Source organism: Oncorhynchus gorbuscha, linkage group LG06 (genome assembly GCF_021184085.1).
Source record: "Oncorhynchus gorbuscha isolate QuinsamMale2020 ecotype Even-year linkage group LG06, OgorEven_v1.0, whole genome shotgun sequence".
Lineage (NCBI taxonomy): Eukaryota > Metazoa > Chordata > Actinopteri > Salmoniformes > Salmonidae > Oncorhynchus > Oncorhynchus gorbuscha.
In genome coordinates, this window is record NC_060178.1 from 38971583 (window position 1) to 38989372 (window position 17790).

At 41.4% G+C, this 17790-nt stretch overlaps 1 protein-coding gene across 1 annotated transcript; it reads left to right on the forward strand.

Annotated features, from left to right (window-relative positions):
• The first annotated feature begins 9675 nt into the window (after positions 1-9675).
• LOC124037923 (V-type proton ATPase 16 kDa proteolipid subunit) lies at positions 9676-17163 on the forward strand. The gene is made up of 3 exons (XM_046353183.1): positions 9676-9898; positions 15297-15480; positions 15810-17163. Exons 1-3 carry the CDS (start codon positions 9826-9828, stop codon positions 16012-16014), a joined length of 462 nt encoding a protein of 153 aa, XP_046209139.1. The 5' UTR covers positions 9676-9825; the 3' UTR covers positions 16015-17163.
• Positions 17164-17790: the final 627 nt, after the last annotated feature.

Sequence of the window (17790 nt, forward strand, 5' to 3'; positions counted from 1 at the left end):
TTTCTACTGTTGTTTTATTACATTTTAGATACAGTTGAATTCGGACGTTTACATACACTTCGGTTGGAGTCATTAAAACGTATTTTTCAAGCACTCCACATGTTTCTTGTTAACAAACTATAGTTTTGGCAAGTTGGTGAGGACATCTACTTTGTGCATGACAAGTAATGTTTCCAACAATTGTTTACAAATATTTCAATTAATCACAAATCCAGTGCGTCAGAAGTTTACAAAAAAGTTGACTGTGCACCCCCAACAGCTTGGAAAATTCCAGAAAATTATGCCATGGCTTTAGAAGCTTCTGATAGGCTAATTGCCATCATTCTAGTCAATTGGAGGTGTACCTGTGGATGTATTTCAAGGCCTACCTTCAAACTCAGTGCCTCTTTGCTTGACATCATGGGCAAATAAAAAGAAATCAGCCAAGACCCCAGAAAAAAAATTGTAGACCTCCACAAGCCTGGTTCATCTTTGGGAGCAGTTTCCAAATGCCTGAAGGTACCACGTTCATCTGTACAAACAATAGAATGCAAGTATAAACACCATGGGACCACGCAGCCGTCATACCGCTCAGGAAGAAGATGTCTCCTAGAGATGAACGTAAAAGTGAAAATCAGGACCTTGTGAAGATGCTGGAGGAAACCGGTACAAAAGTATCTATATCCACAGTAAAACGAGTCCTATATCGATATAACCTGAAAGTCTGCTCTGCAAGGAAGAAGCCACTACTCCAAAACCTCCATAAAAAAGCCAGACTACGGTTTGCAACTGCACTTGTAGATAACGATCAAACTTTTTGGAAAAATGTCCTGTGGTCTGATGAAACAAAAATAGAACCGTTTGGCCGTAATGACCATCGTTATGTTTGGAGGGAAAAGGGAGAGGCTTGCAAGCCAAAGAAGTGTATGTAAGCTTCCGACTTCAACTGTATACAGTACCATTCAAAAGTCCAGAGTTTTTCTTTATTTTTATTTTTACTATTTTCACCATTTTTACCATTTACATACTGTATTTACGGCTCTGACAACTACAAATACCTAGGTGTCTGGTTAGACTGTAAACTCTCCTTACAGACTCACATCAAACATCTCCAATCCAAAGTTAAATCTAGAATTGGCTTCCTATTTCGCAACAAAGCATCCTTCACTCATGCTGCCAAACATACCCTTGTAAAACTGACCATCCTACCAATCCTCAACTTCGGCGATGTCATTTACAAAATAGCCTCCAATACCTACTCAATAAATTGGATGCATTCTATCACAGTACCATCCGTTTTGTCACCAAAGCCCCATATACCTGTACGCTCTTGTTGGCTGGCCCTCGCTTCATACTCGTCCCCAAACACACTGGCTCCAGGTCATCTACAAGAACCCCTTTTTCTCAGCTCGCTGGTCACCATAGCAGCACCCACCTGTAGCACGCTCTCCAGAAGGTATATCTCTCTGGTCACCCCCAAAACCAATTCTTCCTTTAGCCGCCTCTCCTTCCAGTTCTCTGCTGCCAATGACAGGAACGAACTCCAAAAATCTCTGAAACTGGAAACACATCTCCCTCACTAGCTTTAAGCACCAGCTGCCAGAGTAGCTCATAGATTACTGCACCTGTACATAGCCCATCTATAATTTAGCCCAAACAACTACCTCTTTCACTACTGTATTTATTTATTTTGGTCCTTTGCACCCCATTATTTCTATCTCTACCTTGCACACTATTCCACTGCAAATCAATCATTCCAGTGTTTTACTTGCTATATTGTATTTACTTCACCACCATGGCCTTTTTTTCACCTTTACCTCCCTTATCTCACCTCACTTGCTCACATGTATATAGACTTATTTTTTTACTGTATTATTGACTGTATGTTTGTTTCACTCCATGTGTAACTCTGTGTTGTTGTATGTGTCGAACTGCTTTGCTTTATCTTTGCCAGGTCGCAATTGTAAATGAGAACTTGTTCTCAACTTGCCTACCTGGTTAAATAAAGGTGAAATAAAATACATTTGATAACATTCTTCTCCAGTCATTACCATGAGCCCGTTTTCCCCAATTAGGTTGCCACCAACCACCTGTGATCTTTACCAACCCCCTTCTTTCTCTCCCTCCCATCGCTCTCTCTGTTCTGTGGTTTCTAGTGGTGTGATATGCACACATCCATAATACCACTTCTCTACATTTCTATCCTGCAGGTATCCTGGACACGATTTGGGATAAGCACAGTGTTAGGCTTCCACCCCCCCTCCCTCTCCCACCTCAGGAGAAAGTGGTGAGAATGTGGGCTGTAAATCAGGCGGAACATGTGCTGGCCATGACATGCATCAACTAGCTGGTGTCCAAGAACTGTGTGCCGCTGGACTTTGAGGAGTATCTGCTGAGGATGTTTCAGCAGACTTTCTTCCTGCTACAGAGGCTGACAAGGGAGAACAATGCACACACCGTCAAGAGCTGGCTGAAGGAGCTGGACGAGAGGTAGGCCCACACATGGAATTAAATAGAACCTTCAGAAAGTATTCACACCCTTTGACTTTTTCTACATTTTGTTGTTACAAAGTAGGATTAAAATGGATTTAATTGTCTTCTTTTTTCCCCCAATGATCAACAGAAAATACTCTTTCAAATAAGAAAAACAATTCAAAAATCTGTAATAAAAAAAACATGGAAAATAAAACGCTAATATATCTTCATTAAAAAAAGTATTCAACTCCCTGAGTCAATACATGTTAGGATCACTTGGCAGTGATTACAGCTGAGTCTTTCTGAGTAACTCTGTAAGAGCTTTCCACACCTGAATTCAAATCTAATTTTATTTGTCACATGCGCCGAATACAACAGGTGTAGACCTCACAGAATTGTGCAACATTTGTCCATTATTCTTTTCAACATTCGTCAAGCTCTGTCAAATTGGTTGTTGATCATTGCTAGACAACCATTTTCAGGTCTTGACATAGATTTAAGCAGATTTAAGTCAAAACTGTAGCTCGGCCACTCATGAACATTCACGGTTTTCTTGGTAAACAACTCCAGTGTAGATTTGGCCTTGTGTTTTAGGTTATTTTCCTGATGAAAGGTGATTCAATCTTCCGGTGTCTGGTGGAAAGCAGACTGAACCAGGTTTTCATCTAGTGTGCTTAGCCCCATTCCATAAATATTTTATACTGAAAAACTCCCCAGTTCTTAACGATTACAAGCATACCCATAACCCATGATGCAGCCAGCACTATGCTTGAAAATATGGAGAGTGGCAGGTACTCAGGACAAAATGCTAATTACTTTTCCACATTTTTTGCAGTATTGTTGCAAACAGGATGCATGTTTTGAAATATATTTATTCTGTACAGTCTTCCTCAATTTCACTCTGTCAATTAGGTATTGTGGAGTAAATGAACTACAATGTTGTCGATCCACCCTCAACTTTGTCCTATCACAGCCATTAAACTCTTAACTGTTTTAAAGTCGCCATTGGCCTCATGGTGAAATCCCTGAGCAGTTTCTTTCCTTTCTGACAACTGAGTTAAAGGCGTCCTTCTTATCTTTGTAGTGACTGGTGTATTGATTAGGGCAGACCCCATTTAGTCAACTGGTCGATTGTTTGGTCGATAGGCTGTTGGTCGACCGAGATTTATTTTTTGGTTTTTTTTTTCATGGTGCACAGGACACCTGTCTGATTCGTTGCGGAGGCCACGGGGATTGCACAGTCCATCACTCTAAGATCTGATGCAGAAATTGTATATGGTTGCCTCATGCAACCACAATATGTCAGATAAAGCAATTTCACAGATTTGGACAGGAAGCACCTGAGCTCAATTTCGAGTCTCATAGCAAAGGGTCTGGATACAAATAAGGTATGTGTTTTATTTTTTGATTAATTAGTCAATGTTCTAAACCTGTTTTCGCTTTGTCATTATGGGTGTACACATTATGTGTAGATTGAGGAAATAAAATAATGTAATACATTTATGAATAAGGCTGTCATGTAATGAAATGTGGTAAAGTCAACAGGTCTGAATACACTGACCATGGCCATATTCAATCATTTTCTAAATGTTAAATAGCAGGCTACACCAAATGATCATTGCTTTTAGGGGTGGAATCGATTATCCTGATTGGATAAGAAGTACTTTAGTTACAACATACTTCCACAAAATACTACACTGAACAAAAATATAAACGCAACATGTAAAGTATTGGTCCCATGTTTCATGAGCTGAAATAAAAGATCAGAACTACTCACAAAAAGTGTATTTCTCCCAAATGTTGGGCACAAAAAAATCCAGGAGGAGTATTAATGTCTGTAATAAAGCTCATTCCGATTTTCTAGGCTTTGCTCCCCATTGAGCGGGCCTAGCTCCCAAGTGGGTGGGCCTATGCCCTTCCAGGCCCACCCATGGCTGTGCCCCTGCCCAGACATGTGAAATCCATAGATTAGGGCCTAATTAGTTAATTTCAATTGAATTATTTCCTTATATGAACTGTAACTCAGCAAAATCTTTGAAATTGATTAATGTTGCATTTATACTTTTGCTCAGTATAATACCACAGTAACACACTGCTTAAATATACCAGGTTAGAATGGTCGGGATTCTGTGACTTTCTCCCCTGGGAATCTGAGAGGACTGCAGATATTATGCATGTATGAGCCATACATTGACACATCAAATCCAAAACGTAAGGTCTAAAAAATATTTTAAATATATGCCATTTAGCAGACACTTTTATCCAAAGAGACTTACAGTCATGTGTGCATACATTCTACGTATGGGTGGTCCCGGGAATCGAACCCACTACCCTGGCGTTACAAGCGCCATGCTCTACCAACTGAGCTACAGAAGGACCACTAAAATAGCAATGTAGTTTCCAAGATCCTGTCTAGCATCTTTAGTTTAATCAAAGTTCATTTTTCAAATTATAGGATTTGAATGCTGATTCCATCTTTGTGGGGCTGTATTTTCTTTGAACCTCAATACATGCAGAAAACTGTTCCACAGCTGAAAATCCTTATAATTGGTGCATTTCTACATTTTATTCATTTGGCCGGCTCTAGGACACAGACAGATTTTTGACCTAGTTGCCTCGGGGATTCAAACTAGCAACCTTTGGGTTACTGGTCCAACCCTAATAACCACTATGCTACCTGCCCCCATAGAGGTCACACTCTACATTGCATTGAAGTCTCAAGCTATATTTCTGAACCCATAACCAAATCTTGAATGCACTGGCCAGCTACTTGATTTTATTCTAGGGTATTCAAATTCTGCACTGAACAGAAATAGCAGACTTGAAGTGGACTGAAATAGGTACGGTTACACTTTATATCCAAGTCATGCCCTGACCACTCCTCTCAAAGCCTGCTCCCTCTACCTGTGCTTACAACCCATGCAATCTGATGCACTTAATGACAATAAGGAGGTATCTGATATTTTACCTTCATTTAACTAGGCAAGTCAGTTAAGAACAAATTCTTATTTTCATTGACGGCCTAGGAACAGTGGGTTAACTGCCTGTTCAGGGGCAGAAAGACAGATTTGTACCTTGTCAGCTCAGGGGTTTGAACTTGCAACCTTCCAGTTACTAGTCCAATGCTCTAACCACTAGGCTACCCTGCCAATAAGCTACCCTGCCAATAGGCTACCCTGCCGCCCCACTTATTAATAAGGAAAGCATGTCACACCACACACACAAGTGCATGATTTGAGTGCTCTGCAATAACGATGGCTGGTCGCCGAACCACCCTTCAGATGATTCGTTGAGTGCCCCGACACAAAGGATACAAAGATCTTCTTTAGCAAAAATACACCCCTTAGTCTATAATGCAAACAACAGATGTGTGGAATGGGTCACATGGTTAGGATTCGTGTAAAATAAATGAATAATTCACAGCAGACAGTATCTGCTGTGAAGACTGTCCTCATTGTGTGGAAACCAAGGTCTGGTCACTAAAACAAGGTTCCTCTCATAATTATCCAAACCCGAGCCATCTCAACCCAGGTATTTCCCAATACACAAACACTAGATCATGCTATGGAATGGTTTCTTTAGGTTTTATCACCAAAGGCATCGTAAATCCACTGTCATTATCATTAAGCCAAAGAGGCCCAATTCAGAAGACCACGCACAGATGAGTGTCTTAATTTTTGTAACTTTAATTTTTTTAAACTTTTATGTAAAAAAGGTCTCAACTTACCCTGCTCTCCCCTACCTACTTTCACTTCACCCATAAACATTTATCCCTCGGAAGGGTCTTTTCATTGAAGCCTTCACCCTGTGCATGCGTCTGGCCACTGAGCTGGCAACAGGCAGCCGTGAGATCATCCTGTTCGCATACCGCACAGAGTACTACGACAAGCTCAACGTGTGGAGAAAGGCTGACTAAGGCCTGTGTACTTGTTGGTTATTACTGCATTTTCGGAACTAGAAGCACAAGCATTTCGCTACACTCGCACTAACATCTGCTAACCATGTGTATGTGACAAATAACAATTTGATTTGATTTGATTTGAGAGGGTACGGGGTCTTCTCCACCTGCCTGAGCTCAGCACATTCCAGACCTACCTGTGTCTCCCCTGGGAGTCTATGTCAGGCATGGTCATGTTCTACAGTGGGGCAAAAAAGTATTTAGTCAGCCACGCAAGTTCTCCCACTTAAAAAGATGAGAGAGGCCTGTAATTTTCAACATAGGCACACTTCAACTATGACAGACAAAATGAGAAAAAAATACAGAAAATCACATTGTAGGATTTTTTAATGAATTTATTTGCAAATTATGGTGGAAAATAAGTATTTGGTCAATAACAAAAGTTTATCTCAATACTTTGTTATATACCCTTTTTTGTTGGCAATGACAGAGGTCAAACGTTTTCTGTAAGTCTTCACTTGGTTTTTACACACTGTTGCTGGTATTTTGGCCCATTCATCCATGCAGATCTCCTTTAGAGCAGTGATGTTTTGGGGCTGGGCAACATGGACTTTCAACTCCCTCCAAAGATTTTCTATGGGGTTGAGATCTGGAGACTGGCTAGGCCACTCCAGGACCTTGAAATGCTTCTTACGAAGCCACTCCTTCATTGCCCGGGCGGTGTGTTTGGGATCATTGTCATGCTGAAAGACCCAGCCACGTTTCATCTTCAATGCCCTTGCTGATGGATGGAGGTTTCAGGGATGTTTATCCCCGTTCCGTTTAAGAAACGTTTTTCAAACAGAATCGGCGGAATGAATACATCCCTGGTAACATGCAAACACAGTTCACTTTCATAGCAGCCAGATCATATAATTCCTTCTCGCATCTACACGCTTTTCTCATCTCAACTTTTCCCTTTGCCTGTGTGCTTCAGTGCGCAACACTGAAAAAAACATTTTCAAGCCAAACCTTCATATCATAACTGCTACACACAGCCTACATCGTTGTCACCATATTAGCCATATCAAGTCAACAACATAGCTACTAGAACTAACGCATTAGTAGACCCACTACAATCGGGCAGTACAGTGTACAGTTAGCAAGCAGTTTAGAAGTTACACGGGCTGACCACGGTGGTAATACATTTATAAAACCAAAAGCTTACCTTGACTTGGAAGAGTTCTAGTGTTGGATAGCCATAGCCAGCTAGGTAACATAGCATCCGTCTCTGTTTGAACTGGGTGTTTGAGTAGGCTAAACTATCTAGCTAGCTTCATTTGCTAGCTAAGTAAGTGAAAGTTAAAAATGTGTGTGTGTGCAACATTGCAGCACAGGTTTGAGCACTGATGTAATCTCATAGATGAACAGTAGGGGGAAATCCATTATTAATTTTGACAGACATAGAGCCCCACAGCAGAGGTGTCATAATACCCATAAAACCTAGCAGTCAAACAGGGAAATGGTTACAATCACCTTGTCCAAGATATTTACACTGCTTTCAAAACGTCACATGCCTACACGAAACACATCCCTTATTTTAAGTGTTTCTAAAAAAAACTTTGGGAAAAATGATTGGAACCATTTCCCTGTTTGACTGCTAGGTTGTATGGGTATTATGACTCTATTGACTCTATTGCAGCCGACATAAACGGCAAGTCCAGACTGACTGTTCTACCAATCACCTTGCATCACACCTTGCTTTACAGACTAGCTTACGGTCGAGTTCCTACCCAACTACATTGCAGACTCATACCAGATCTTACAACACCTGAATATGTATTTAACATATCAGCTAATCACATCATATGACATAGCATATGACGCCACACCTTCAGTGATAGTGGATTTATCAGTGGTGACGGTGTTTCCTATCCTCAGTGTAGTGGGCAGCTGGGAGGAGGTGTTCTTATTCTCCATGGACTTTAGTGTCCCAGAACTTTTTTGAGTTTGTGTTGCAGGAAGCAAATTTCTGCTTGAAAAAGCTAGCCTTGGCTTTTCTAACTGCCTGTGTATATTGGTTTCTAGCTTCCCTGAAAAGTTGCATATCAAGGGGGCTGTTTGATACTAATGCAAAATGCCATAGCATGTTTTGGTGTTGGTTAAGGGCAGTCAGGTCTGGAGAGAACCAAGGGCTATATCTGTTCCTGGTTCTACATTTCTTGAATGGGGCATGCTTATTTAAGATGATGACATACTTTTATTTTGAAGGCTAACTGCAAAGTCCACTATTGTTTCTAGCTTCACATAAAGGGGTCCGACCACCATTAATCAAATAAGAACTGCTTTATAAATTAGCGTTATTTTAGCTGATGACATGGATCATGCTAAACGAGGTTGAAATGTTGTTATATAAAATCAACAAAAGACAATAATTTGTTCATTTGACAAAAAGCTGTTGAAATCACACTAGATGTATTAGACTTTAGAATTGCATTGGGGGACATACTTATTTCACTGTACTGCCTTACCTATGGATTGTGGATCAATGACATAGGGTATCAGTCTACTCAGTAACACCCAGAGAACAATAGCGTCATAGCTCTTATTGCAGGACTCTGAAACAACTGTGAATTGAGACACATTTATTGTCAACCCATGTGTATTGAACACCATTCTTGAGGAAAAACAATACAGCGTGGATGTTTTTGGAGTCTGATAACTCTGAGGACGTTGGGAAAAAATATATTGGGTATTGAGTAGACAGATACCCCATTTCATTGATCCCCAATCCTTAGGTAAAGCTGTACAGTGCAATATGAATGTCAATACACACAATAGGCTGACTGGGGAGGTGATTTCACAGTTACAGTCCCGCGATAAGAGTTACAACACGAATATTTGTGTAAACTCTTCACAGTTGTGTTCTGTCTGGTAACCCATTTAATTGCTTCGCATTCCAAACTTGTTTAACATTATCTAGACTAAACATGGCATAATTCCACCAATTGTAACTTTCTGCATCACATTCATATCTTTTTTTGACACGCAAAGACTCAAACGGTGTTCCACAGTAACCTATGGTTGCGGCACATCCCCTCCCACAACCAGGCAAGCATGAATAGACCATAGACAGCCTTCAGCGGACCATACCATTATGACTACAAAATTATGGATATCATCTAATTTATTTGATTAAATTATATACAAACGAGTTATACCTTTCTTGGCAACACATCTTATTATTTGTATTCTCACGCGAACGAAATGGACATGACACGCAGGATATTTTGCACACCCCTACATCGACATAATGGGACATGGCCAGTGGACTGATCATGTGACATCCTGTTTCGCCATTTTCTACCGCTACACCAGTGTTCCTGTGAAGAGGTGGCTTTGTCTGGTGTCGTCCCTTGTGCTGTTGAGAATCGACAGAAACGTTGACGTTTTAAAAAAAGGACGTTTGTGCGCTTTTCCCTGAACGCGTAAGAATGTCGTCAGAAAGTCCCGAATACTCCCCTTTCTTCGCAGTGATGGGAGCCTCTGCGGCTATGGTCTTCAGCGGTAACGTTAACTATCACAACACCCTCGTTCAGTCATATGTCTCATGCCTCATGCCTCGTTCAATCATAAGGGGTGTGTGGGTCGTATTACACTCGGCCGAAATGTCTACTACTAAGGAATGTTGTGTTGAATATGGAGCGGGCAAGTCAAAAAGCCAAGAGGATGCGGTTGCTTTGTTAGATAACTGGCTATCATTCCTGTCATGTGAGGGGGTAGGTATTCGGAATGGAGATTTCCATCGTAACAGATGACGTTGCCATTGACGTAATAAGCTGGCCAATTTCTATTGATACAGTTTGACGTAGGTATTTCTGTGTTAACCGGAGACATCCAATTCGATACTTTAAATAACGATGGGTGGTAATCGTGTCGACCAGCAACAAGATGCCTATCTGCTAATCAGCTTGCTCACCTGGGCTGCTCAACCACAGAACAATGAGCCAGATGTTTCTGAAGCATCCGGTTGCATTTCCACTCACCACCAAATATGGTTATTTTTATTTATTTTATTTAACCTTTATTTTACAGATGAGCCCAGAATTGCATAACTTACACACATCGATGTAAATACAAAATGCAAACAGAAAGGACATGGTCATAAAAGAAACACATTGATCAGTAATAAGGTCCTCAATCAGCCTTCTGAATTGCACCAAAACATTTTGAACATTTTCACAAATAAGGTAAAATCAAATTTCATTTGTCACATGCGCCGAATACAACAGGTGTAGTAGACCTTACAGTGAAATGCCCTTAAATTGTTGAGGATAGGGGGCAGTATTTTCACTTTGGATTAATTGCGTGCCCATAGTGAACTGCATCCTACTCTGTCCTAGATTGCTAATATATGCATATTAGTATTACTATTGGATAGAAAACACTCTGAAGTTTCTAAAACTGTTTGAATTATGTCTGTGAGTATAACAGAACTCATAGGGTAGGCAATCTTCCAAACAAGAAGTGAAATTCTGAATGTGGGGCAACTTTGACCTCATCGCCCCTTCCTTTCCCAACAAGATATGGATCTGGTAGCACTTCCTACACCTTCCACTAGATGTCCTCATTCAGTAGAAAGTGGAATGGAGCATTTGCTGTGAACTTTGACCGAATGGGAGGGGAAATAGTCAGTGTCCTGACAGAATGCCATTTCTCTGTGGCGCATTTCTCCCCAACAATGTAGTTTTAAGAAAAGGGGGGGAATAAAACAAATAACAGTAGTGAGGCTATTGACTCTGTACCAGGGGGTTCTGGTACAGAGTCTATGTGCGGGGGCACCGGTTTATTGAGGTAATATAAACATGTATGTAGAGGTAAGGTGACATGGATAATAAACAGATTAGCAGCAGTGTGAAACTTGGGGGTAGGTTTGGAACAATGCAAATAGTCCGGGTAGCCATTTGATTAACTGTTCAAGAGTCTTTTGACTTGGGGGTAGAAGCTGCTATGACTTTTTGACCAAGACTTGGTGCTCTAGTACCGCTTGCCATGCAGCAGAGAGAACAGTCTATGACTATGGTGGTTGGAGTCCTTGGCATTTTTTGGGGTCTTCCTCTGACACCGCCTGGTATATAGAGGTCCTGGATGGCAGTAAGCCTGACCCCGGTGATATACTACAGTTTGTGGTCGGAGGCCGAGCAGTTGCCATACCAGGCAGTGATGCAACCAATCAGAATGCTCTCGATGGTGCAGCTGTAGAACCTTTTGAGGATCTGAGGACCCATGCCAAATCTTTTCAGTCTCCTGAGGTGGAATAGGTTTTTCCGTGCCCTCTTCATGACTGTGTTGGGTGTGCTTGGACCATGTTTGATGTGGACACCATGGAACATAAAGCTCTCAACCTGCTCCAGTACAGCCCCGTCGATGAGAATGGGGGCGTGCTCGGTCCTTTTCCTGTAGTCCACAATCATCTCTTGATTACGTTGAGGGAGAGGTTGTTGTCCTGGCACCACACGGCCAGGTCTCTGACCTCCTCCCTATAGGCTGTCTCTCGTTGTCAGTGATCAGGCTTACCACTGTTGTGTCACCTGCAAACTTAATGACGGTATTGGAGTCTTGTTTGACCAATTGTAACACACAAACTGTATCTCCCGTCATATGCTGAACTAGTTTCATGGTGGATATTGCCTAACGCATTATTTCAAACCATGTTCATGGAAATGAACTTAAGTTTATTTCAGGTAACACACAGACTGTCTCCCGTTGCATGCAGCACTCGTTGCATGGTTGATATTGACTAAAACATGATTTTAGACCATGTTCATAGAAAATGTTTTAAGAATGTTTATTTGCAACTCAGTGTCTCCCTTCAAATACTAAACTAGTGGAATTGTGGGTGTTGCCTAACAATTGATTTTAGACCATGTTCATGGAAATCGGCTTAAGTTATTTCAGGATAGGCAAACAATTGTAACACAAACTATGTCTCCCGACATGCTGAATGAGTTGCATTGTGGATATTGCCTTACACATGATTTTAGACAATGTTCATTGTTTCCCTATTACATCAAGGGGTTATCAAAAGGAAGAGAGCTGGAAAGATTTTTAAAATCCATTGAACTATTGTCATTCTCAATGGATGTTAAAACAGACTTTGTTTGAGGTGATGAAAACATTACTTTGAGAAGCTCCACAGCTCATTAGTGGTGGTGCATTAAGTCAATCAGAAATACTATCAGATGCCCAAGGCTCTTGATCCAGGAGGGGATTCTCTGCTGTTATGTTGTGGAAGAAGCTAACCATTTAGCTAGATAGAAATCTAAATTTGCAAACCAAATGCACAACTGCAGAGCATTTAGCACATTTTAGACAGCTAACTTGATATAAGATATCTAGCTGGCAAACATTTAGTTGTGAATTGCATACTGTAACTCGATCATCTGCCGCGTGCTGCACAACAGTGAGTGACTCACAAGGCTCCGGTTTCTCGTCATTGTGTGCTTGTAAACAACCACCACGTGACTACCGGTAAGCTTCATAATGAAAAATTATGTGATGGATGAAATGAAGAATGCAATGTTCTTCATCTCCTAACGTTTTACAAAAGTTGACTGCGGTATTTACTTAAAAGTAGCTATAAATATTCAAATGTATAAATAGTTTCAATGGTATTGACACAGTAAGACTGAGTGACTGACAAGCCATCTTCTAATGCAGCGCCTGACTAGCCATATTCAATCAATAGCCTAGATGGTGCTAAATTAATTTGAGTTAGGGTCCCCTCTTCATTTGATCATATCTGTGTCATTCATTTCCTCCGTTGGTAGAACATGGCACTTGCAATGGGTTCGCTTCCCACGGGTGGCCAGTACGAAAATGTACAAAAATGTATGAAAATGTATCTACTCACTAGTGTAAGTCGATCTGGATAATGTAAATGTCAACTACAATGCTTTATTTGCTAAGATCAGCGATTTTTTTTTAAATATTGTAGCATTAACTGAAAAATGGCCTCTATAAGACTACACCAGAGATGTTGTATAACTTTGCCCTTCTGTCACGTTCAAAACAACTGGGAACTCTGAAATCTCCGACTTCCAAGCGTTTTGGAACGGTCATCCAACTCGGAATTCCAAGTCGGAAACTCTGGCATCTTTCTAGAGGTCCGACTTTCCCGACGTCATGATTTTACCTTGTTCTTTTCTGAGTTCCCAGTTGTCTTGAAAGCACTATTCATACTGGCTTTGACTCCACTCTCCAGAACCAGTCATATGACTCACAAGCTTAGACAGCCAGGGACTTTCCACCCACGCATACCTCGCCTGACCTGTGTGCGCACGGTGAAGATAAAGATGACTTTCTCTGAGAATCCGCAAGCGGTTTCGAAGACGGCTGAATGTGGATAGCTTAGCCTCAGAGCCTTCATGAGCAAATTATTTTTTATAACTAACCCAAGATAAGACCACATCCTGTCGTTTCCAATGGGAGAAAATTAATCCGTGGGTAGAACAAGCAAGGAGGTGGGCAGAGCCAAGCACGAGCTAGGGAGATTCTATTGGCACGTTCTAGCATGTATTTGCATATTTCTGTTAGTGCCTTAGACCGCTGCTCCACTCGGGAGGCCACTGAGGAGTATTTATGTCTGTAGTAAATAACTTTTTGTGGGGAAAAACCCATTCTGACAGGCTGGGCCTGGCTCTCCAGTGGGTGGGCCTATGCCCTCCGAGGCTTCCCTGCCCAGTCATGTGAAATTCATAAATTAGGACCTAATGCATTTAATTCAATCGACTGATTTCCTTCTATGAACTGTAACTCAGTAAAATGTTTGAAATTGTTGCAGTTTTATATTTTTGTTCAGTATACGTCTTTCCCATGCCACCATCAAGACAGTGCTTTTTTTTAGGTTTGTGGGAAGTAATGAACAAGTGTACACTTCATGAGAAAGGAGATATTGGGACACACACCATGTCTTTCTCTGGCTACATCCTGGAGTCTTTCTCTCCGTGGCTCTTTAAAAAAATAGTTATTCCTTAAATCCTCGCATCCTCTCTCCTAACTGAAAGACCTGACCAAGGGAAAGCTATCCTAATGTTTTCACCGTGTTTATACCTGTCAAGTCTTTGCCAATCAGTACAGTTGACAGGGAGAAGAGGACACTTTTTTTTTTTTTTTTTTTTTTTAAGGCAATTAAGGCTCATGAATTTGGGAACCTTTGCAATCACAGAAAGGTGTGAGCCTCAAGAGCTAAAGGGATAGTTTGGGATGTTGGCAATGAAGCCCTTTGTCTACTTCCCCAGAGACAGATGAACTCGTGGATACCATTTTTTTATGTCCCTGTGTTCAGTTTGAAGGGAAGGGAGTTGTTAACTAGCTTTAACACAATTGGTAACTAGCATTAGTGCAACGACTGGAATGACTGTTCCCATAGACTTCCAGTCATTGCACTAACACTAGTTAGCATTGGCTCATGAATGTACCTTTAACTAACTTCTTATTGGACGCAGAGACATTCAAATGGTATCCACAAGTTTATCTACTTCCCCAGAGTCAGATGACGGGCTTCGTTGCCAAAATCACAAACTATCCCATTAAACACACACACACTCTCCTACCTCTTTCTCCACCTTGCACAAACTCCTTAAACCATTGTGATGGGCATTACCATTGTGCTAATGCGTTTGCTGATCTATTGAGTGTTCTTCATAGATGTAAAGATTTAAGATGTTTTTCCTAGAGCTACAAAGTGTGGAAAGGGAAGCTTATCTGTGATGAAAACGTGCTTTGATCAACAAGCGCAGACACTACTGTCAAACTCCATTGGTTTTAATACCCACACGCTTTATAACAATCTAATCTCTCGTTCTCGTGTTTTTTTTACTTGAAACAATTGTGTTCTGTTGACAAAATAGGATGGTCTTGGATTTCTGTCTTTTTGAAATTCTAAATTCTCCTTCTCCTCCAGCGTTGGGGGCAGCCTATGGCACAGCTAAGAGTGGCACGGGCATCGCTGCCATGTCGGTGATGCGGCCGGAGCTCATCATGAAGTCCATCATTCCTGTGGTCATGGCAGGTATCATCGCCATCTACGGGCTGGTGGTGGCGGTGCTCATCGCCAACAACATTTCAGAGAAAGTCACCCTCTACAAGTAAGAGCTCAGAAATTGCAGACGCTAGTTACCCATTCTCAAGTCTACCGCTAGGCACTGCATGTCTGAAGCGATCTGATTGGTAGTAATATGGTATTGGCTCCACTTGATAGGATTGGTGGATTTTTCACCATTGTTTTTTCAGAAGTGTTAGCGATGTACTACATCTGTAAACTGAAGGTCTGCAATCTCTTTGGGATGCTTTGACTGCAATTGTTTTAAATAAATCTTCCTCCCCATCTTTCTCCCTCTCTCCAACCCATCTCCATCCCTCCTCTCTTTCTACCCTCTCTTCATCTCGCTCTATCCCTCACCTCTCTCTCATGTAGGAGTTTCCTCCACCTGGGTGCTGGGCTGAGCGTGGGGCTGAGTGGGTTGGCGGCTGGTTTTGCCATCGGCATTGTGGGTGACGCAGGCGTTCGAGGCACAGCTCAGCAGCCAAGGCTCTTCGTGGGCATGATCCTCATCCTGATCTTTGCAGAGGTCCTAGGGCTCTACGGTCTTATTGTGGCTCTCATCCTCTCCACGAAATAGAAAAAGAAAGAAAAGAACAGTCCTTCTGTCCATCCATCCGTGTACGTTGAGTCAATGCTGTCATCCATATATAAACAACTAAGAAATAAAGAACAAATAGCATGCCTTTACGCCCGGTTCTAAATCAACTCCCTTTAACCACTTCTTTCCTAGTGGCACTACTTGATGGTCCTTTGTAGATCTAATATGTTTGAATAAGTGTTAGCAATATGGTAATAGTAAAGCCACATCTACCTATATTGCTTATTCATGCCTGTCAGATCTACGAGGGAGGTGTTATGGGCTGTGTCCCAAATGGCACCATATTCTCTACATAGTGGTCTGGTCAAAAGTAGTGCACTCAATAGGGAATAGGGTGTGATTTGGGACACGACATGGGGTTGCTTTGGGATTGGGCGGGTAGCGAAAAGCGTCCTCTTCCTGTACAGTCGTCCTTGAGTCCAGTAGTCAACCCCTTGTAAATGTAGTGACGTGTTCATCCTGTCTGTACTTGAGTATCAGTTTACCTCATTCCTCCCAATTTCCTTTAATTTGTGTCTGATAAATGGCTTTTATTATTATTCCGTCATTTTTTTCTGATGAACTGACTGTTTGGACAAATCATTTTAATTTTATCTGGGGACAATTTTCACATTAAAGGACCAAACTAATACGAGGACATGGATAACTATTTTTTTGGTTTGTTTTTTTCACAAATTATTTATGAAGATTTTGAAATGTTAATAAAACTGTTTAAATGGAACAAAGTCATTATTGCGTTCCCAATGAGAGAGATTAATTGCACTGTGGGTAATTGTTTGAAGTTCTTGGAGTTCCTCTGGATGCTGTATCCAGTTGTTACTATGGAGACTGTCCAGATGTGGGAGTTAACTGTGTTTGTTTATGGCAGCGGGCATGTAAAAGTGTGTGGGGCATGTGAACGTGTGTGTGTGTTTTAACTCGAATACATCATTCTCAACACTCATTCGCACCGTTGACCTGTAGTACTGGGGTGTAATCATTACTCCAAATAAAAACTAAACGGAAACCGTTGGGTTCGTAAACAGTTTCCGTTGCAAGACTTAATGAATAAACCCCAGCCGTGTGGTTGCAGATGCTCACTGTCAGGCCACGGCTAATTTCCAATTAAATCTCAACCTCCAAATCATGTATTTTCTTGCATTATTTAATGATTTTCTGCAGCAATATTAGAATGGCTTGCTCTTTATCCATTTGCACTGAAATTGTATATTCACTTCTGTTCTAGTTCTCAACCCAGAAGCAGCACATGGTCAATTGTGTAGCAGTGCCTCTGGAGCAGTTTTTTTTTTTTTGGGGGGGGGGGGATTTGGATATTGATGCTGGTGCCACTTTTGCACATGTGAAGACACGGCTTAACATTCCTACACTACAGCCCATATAGGATCAATTTCATAGACATCACCACCTGCTTGTTGCTGGAACTATTCACATAAGGCTGACGGGAGAATTCAGGTGTGACAGGTGATGCCTGCTTTGTCACACCTGAATTCTCCCGTCAGCCTTATGTGAATAGTTCCAGCAACAGGCAAGTGGTGATGTCTATGAAATTGATCCTATATGGGGCTGTAGTGTAGGAATGTTAAGCCGTGTGTGTTTATATAGCAGCACTATAAATAACAGCATTCACAATCTTCACATGTGCAACTTCGCAATTAGTTGGAGGGAAGAAAAATCCCACATGGCAGCAGTTGGTTTGACAAAGTATTGTTTTTCTGTTGCCGGAAAGTAGGTCATGATAGTCAGACAGTACAGTAT